General features: G+C 42.6%; 2 protein-coding genes across 2 annotated transcripts; one reads left to right on the forward strand and one right to left on the reverse strand.

Moving 5' to 3' along the window:
* Positions 1-1831: 1831 nt before the first annotated feature.
* On the reverse strand, positions 1832-2735 carry LOC121054954. The gene has a single exon (XM_040526149.1). The coding sequence runs from the start codon at positions 2700-2702 to the stop codon at positions 1998-2000; it is 705 nt and encodes a 234-aa protein (XP_040382083.1). The 5' UTR covers positions 2703-2735; the 3' UTR covers positions 1832-1997.
* A 1434-nt stretch (positions 2736-4169) lies between these two features.
* LOC102719733 lies at positions 4170-5188 on the forward strand. The gene has a single exon (XM_006665075.3). The coding sequence runs from the start codon at positions 4195-4197 to the stop codon at positions 4876-4878; it is 684 nt and encodes a 227-aa protein (XP_006665138.2). The 5' UTR covers positions 4170-4194; the 3' UTR covers positions 4879-5188.
* The last annotated feature ends 719 nt before the right edge of the window (positions 5189-5907 follow it).

A 5907-nucleotide genomic window follows, 5' to 3' on the forward strand; every position in this document is an offset into this window, starting at 1 on the left:
TTTAATTAAATTAATTCCTTTTAGAGGGATTCTTCCTGAGTTAATTAAGCCAATTGTTATTTACGGATTTCTTTTTACGATTTTAGGCTTTGGACAAAACTGCGGGTGTGACAGGTTAGCCGATAGGATGAACGATCGGATGTAAAAAGCTTGGATCGTCTAGAAACTTGATAGAAATAGAGTTAAATTAAATATTAGACCAACGTAAACCGCCAATTTACTTAGTAATTTTAGTCGATCGGACGAGCCCCTATAACCAGATCAAACCAAACGTGCAGAGATTGGACGTAACCAAGACAGTATGCAGTCGAGCACAATATGATTATAGGAAACATGAAGATCGATAGGACTAATAAATAAACTGACAAATTACTTGGAATAAACAATGAATCATGTGTTGCGATCGGCTAAAACCAATTTGCATGTAATTCATAAGCCGATGCAACATAATTAACCGTCGATCTAACAAAATCAGGCCGATTGGTATAAAAATAATGCAGTAAAGCAATCGGCTACTCTATTGATGTAAATATGCTAAGCATGTACATCGGTAAAGATCATTGGCTATAGACGGCGGACAAATAACCAAGATCTATAAAATACCTAGCTGAGATTACTAAGAATAATCATAGAAGATCGGACCCAATCGAGACAGTTCAAGATTAAACCTAGCAATGTCAGGATAGATACTAAACAGATTTAGATTGCTATCAAGCCAATGAGCCGATGACTGGTAACTAATCGGCTGGTACTCCGATAAAACAATGAACAAAATACATCGATTTGATATAAACCATCTGACAAACGTAATCTACTAGATCGGACCGAACCGAGACAGTACTAGATTGAATATGTCAAACAGCAAATATCAAACCCAGGTAGATCGCGCAAAGTGGTTGACCAGATCAACTCAAGATACAGAAGTAACTCAAGTTGAAACTGATACGATAACTAGCAATATCACGACCAAATTAGAAGATCAGACTGAACCGAGACAGTCCTAATTTAGCAGATGCGATTATTGTATCCCGGCAGAACGATGGACCTACCCCTCCCCCGGAGATCGAAGCGATGCAGCCTCGCGTCAGGTGCCAAGTTCCACCGGAGTTGAAAACTCGGGTAGGAGGGTGGCGATGCACCGAGTGTAATTGATCTATTTGATATGTAGATGATTTACAATGACCCAGGGCACACATATTTATATCCTCGGGTGGATAGTAGTCCATGTCGAATACAACACACGACTCCTAATAGATAAAAAGAAATAACAAACTCTATTTCTATTGAATACGACATGGATTCTAATAGATAAAAGAAAACAAACAAGTACCGATCGGACTCTAATCTCTTAGAGATAAAATCCTAACTAACTCTAACTAGTAGACAAAATTACGCCGTCAAGCCTTGGTCCTCATGATTCTCTGTTGAACTCGAACTCTTCCGGATAAAAAATTCTATCAGAGATTGTACCTTTTCTTATCCGAATCCAATAAGAAAATTTACCAAATTTTGGTGTTAACAGTATGAAATACCGGTGTGCAATGTACTTTCCCAAAAAAGGTTCAAATTATGCTATCCACAAATTTAATATAATTGCGCTGAGATTCTTGAGTGTATGAATATTACTATGTAATTTGGTGTAAGGCCAGAAATATGTAAAATAATAAATCATCGTGGTGTCAGAATTGGGAGTACTCATTGTTTTGGTTTAACCTTGCCAAAATTGTAGTGCAGTCAAATCTTGGACAAGTTTTTGCACCTCGAAAGATAGTACTGTAGAATCGATGAAGGTGGGTTTGTTTCATTGTCAATTTCAAGCGCAGCAAGGACATGTAACAATTAGTACCAGGAAATTTTATTATGCAAATAAAAGCATCCAGCTTGTGCACAAGTGCAATCAGCTTCGGAAGTTTGTTTGGTTTGCCAACCTACCAAGCAATTTTGAAAGCAAAATGATGGCAGATAGGACAGCAAATCAAAATGAGCTAGATATATATCTAGGAGCTCGTGGCTTTGTCCTGAACTGCAGGAACGATCTGCGTGATGAGGCCATCCGCGTTACTGAGCAGCTTCCAGGCTTCTTTGAACTTGTCGGCAACAGCCATCTCTTCCAACGAGCAGGACCTTATGGGGCACACGCTCTGGCAAATCGGCATTTGCTTACGAGCAATCGGTTTTCGTAGAAACTCCGTGAGAAAACGGTCCATCTCCCTATACTTTTTGTTGACGTCGTCCACATCCTTTTTGGTGGTGGTAGAGAAGAAGGATGCCAGGGCATTGGACATGGCATCGATGCTGGTGGCGCATTGTTCAAGGCACACAGGAGGTACGCCCTTCCCCTTCTCAATGGCTAGTTGTTTGCTAGCCATCTCCTTCCCCTCCATCGTCCTATTCGCGATGGCCTGTAGGTACAGCTCAGCGAGAGGGGCCACCGTCGTCGCCTTCTGGGCCTCTGGGAAGGCCGACAAGAACTCAATGCATGCATTCTTGTCTCTGGTACGTGAGCATGGCGCCAGGATGCTCACTGGGACATTGTGCGCCACCATCGTCGCCTCAGCATGGGCTGGTTGAATGACTATGGTGCCACTAGCGACGAGCAGGATGAGGAGGGCCATTAGCGATAGCCGGACATGCATGCAAGATGCCATGCCTTGAGATGATTTTGCTAGAAACAGAGAGACTTCCTCATGTATATCAAACATAATTGTACATACAACTCGACTCCTACCTTCGATTAACCAGAATATATATGTCTTTCCTAGGACAATGGATTAGTGGTGAAGAGGCAATAGCTCCTACCTTGTCGCGGCATGGATGGTTCTCTATGTAGCAGCACAGGACCTACACACATGCTTTGGCTAGTTTTCATGGGCGCCGATGTTTCTGTCCACTCATTTTCTTTCCTCTTTGATTTTGATAATGTCCATTGAAACATTGGTCATCCTACACATTAGCTTTAAGCCTTGACATTGATAATTACTTCTGGGCATGGCCATTCACAGCACTCCTCCCTCACTCGTTGATGTGTTGTTATTCTTGTGAGTTCTAAAATTCATATCACATATTTAACAATCTCCATCGTAGGGTAAATTTCCGTTTGTATGGTAGAAATCATCAATCATCCAAGATATCGTGTGCCAAATAGTCTCTAAGACAAAATTGCAACACCATCCAAGCCCAAGTAAAATTCAAACCTAGTAGTGTGTGAATCTTGTGAAACCCAAGCAATGCACCATCCAAGTCTCTTGTTATCCTAGAATAGTACCCATATTTGTTTACCACAATAAAAATCTTATATCTCGTGAGATTGGTACAGTGAAAAGCACTAGATGTCCGATCAAACTAGAGTAGGGCTATTACTTCCAAATGGTCCAAACCTATATAAAGTTCGTTGTCTTCTAACATCTTCGTCTGCAGTTTCGTTACATGTACATATAAATATGCAGTATATGCACATATATATGTACCAATCCAGGACATTAGTTATGTATAAAATGAATACCCTGATACACATTTCCATCAAGATCATTCGAAATGGAAAGTACTCATTTCCATCATGTAAAGTGCAAACATGATTGGGCATGAGTGAGCGTGATAATTTACAAGACACTGTCCTTTGTAATATGTAAATAACACGATCATCTCTTACTATCGTTCACAACATTGTGAAAAAAATCTTATACAAAGTCATTCAAGGCGATGAGTCATTCTAACTTCATATTGAGAGGGAAACTACTGTTTGTTTTAAGCACGAACAACCCCAACGTGATTCGTGGATTAGGACACCAAAAGCAAATATGAGGTGTAGGTGGCAAGCCAGGAGCCTGCGCTCCCAACTCCCGACGCATGATGAAATATAGAAAGGTAAAAAATAGACAAGGTGTCGTTGGCAAGCCTGGAGCATGCGCTCTCTCCACCTAACACGGTGTATGGGAGGGACACTTAGGGGCAAACGGATGGGTAGGGTGTAAAGAATAAATTTGAATAAAAATACATTCTTACACGCGAAAAATGGAGTGGAACAAGAATGAACGGACAGTATTGAAAACCAAACTGAACCTGACACTTGTGAATCTCTCCAGCTTATTAGCCGGCCATGCAAATGAAGGGAGAAGAACTTCCATATATGTACATAGGGTATATAAGAAGGCATCACCATACACATATATGTCACCCTTAATTCTTGTCCTAGCAATGCAAATAATGGCCACCCCATATCTCACATCGCCTCGCTCACTGCTGCTGCTGCAACTCCTCCTCATCGTTGTAGTGAACGCCGGAACAGGCAGCACATATGACCCTAAGGCATTGTGCTCCAAGACCACAGACAAGGCGTCTTGCCTCAAGGTTTTCCCAACACTCCCGGACGACGTCGCCAAGGTGTCAGACAACCACGAGCTTTATACTCTACTATTCGATTACATCAGCACCGAAACCTACGAGGCCACATCGCTCGCGGAAGCTATGCTGGAAAAGAAAGGGGAGGATGCCACAGCCCCAGGCAAGTGCCTCTTGAGCTGCAACAGGACTGTCAATGAAGTCGATGCCATCTTGAAATGTGGATTTATCCGCCTCGAAGACAGACCCCCCATCATCCATCAGAACCTGACCGTGTTGTTCCATGGAGGCCATCAGCCGCCGCCCTGCAAGAGTGCCTGCCCTGACAGGTCGTCGTCAAATAGCGAGGCCCTCCTCGCAACCAAGTTCCACTATATCTGGAGCTTGTTGGATCTGATGGAGGCTTCCCTCCAGGAATTATTTCCTGGGACTGGGGTGATGGCGACGATGACGAATACATCGGGTAGCAGTGCCAAACAAACGACGGAAACAGCAAAATCTCCCAATGTCAGTGCAGAGACGACGACCGCGGTGCCATGAGCAACTACAATATCTTCAACAAGAAAAGGCACACCAATGCACATGGAATCCATGCATTCATATATGTAGCTAACAAATAATTATGTTTGACCGAGAGTTCATTTTGGCCGAATAGCCGGTTTAATTTGATCCAAGTATGTGAAAATGTCGACTCAAAAGACACGCGCCGGATCGAATGGATGAATTATGCGAATAACTAGATTCAAAAGATGCGTGAATGAGATGGGAACTGAAACCTTGAGCTTTGGATTTGGTTGATGGATCTAACAATGTGAAGAAACGACTTGAAAAATATAATTCCTTATTGCAACCTTGGGTTAGACTCTCTAGGTAGAAAGAATAGAGGTGGTGGCATTCAAAATGTTGTGACCTTTATGAAGGTGTTGCACTACACATTACGTGATGGTGTGATGTCCAAGGACCGGCACTGATGAGCGAGGTCATTAGTGTTGGGTCCAATATCCAACAGAGATGATGTGTCCAAACCTTACAGAATGTTTATTCCTCATCACTGATGAGGGACAATAGTGTCATGTTTTTGCTTTACCTAGCATTATTTTGCGGTTGTATGGTGGGAAGGTCTTCCCATGAGATCGCATTTGATGGTAATGTTGGGGGAGTAGATATGGGAGAGTAGATGCAACCTTTCTACCCTAATTAACATTGGGTTTATTGGTGCATGCCAACATAAATTTATCTATTCGGAAAAATACCATTACTATCCCACTAAGTAGAAGTTTGTCATTAGGATTTTACATCTATCCAAGATATATTACTACGTACCCCTTAGATGCACACAGTAAATTTTTTTGACCAAGATGCCTCCATCTTCTTCCATCCCCATGGCGGGCTAGTGCGCCTGATGCACGGACAGCTTGCTGGCACTCATGAAGGAGACGAACCTCACTAGCCGGCAATGGCACATACGATGGACCCTACCAGATGCTTGTCATTGTCAACGTTGCTAGCCACAGCCGCCAAACCTCCTGCTCGATCATCTCCTAACCGCGACATCGGATCGGGTTGGGA

Source organism: Oryza brachyantha, chromosome 7 (genome assembly GCF_000231095.2).
Source record: "Oryza brachyantha chromosome 7, ObraRS2, whole genome shotgun sequence".
Classification (NCBI taxonomy): domain Eukaryota; kingdom Viridiplantae; phylum Streptophyta; class Magnoliopsida; order Poales; family Poaceae; genus Oryza; species Oryza brachyantha.

Bases quoted from the DNA above. Each gene is read 5' to 3' on its own strand.
- LOC102719733 (XM_006665075.3), top strand. From the start codon at position 4,195: ATGCAAATAATGGCCACCCCATATCTCACATCGCCTCGCTCACTGCTG.
- LOC121054954 (XM_040526149.1), bottom strand. From the start codon at position 2,702: ATGTTTGATATACATGAGGAAGTCTCTCTGTTTCTAGCAAAATCATCT.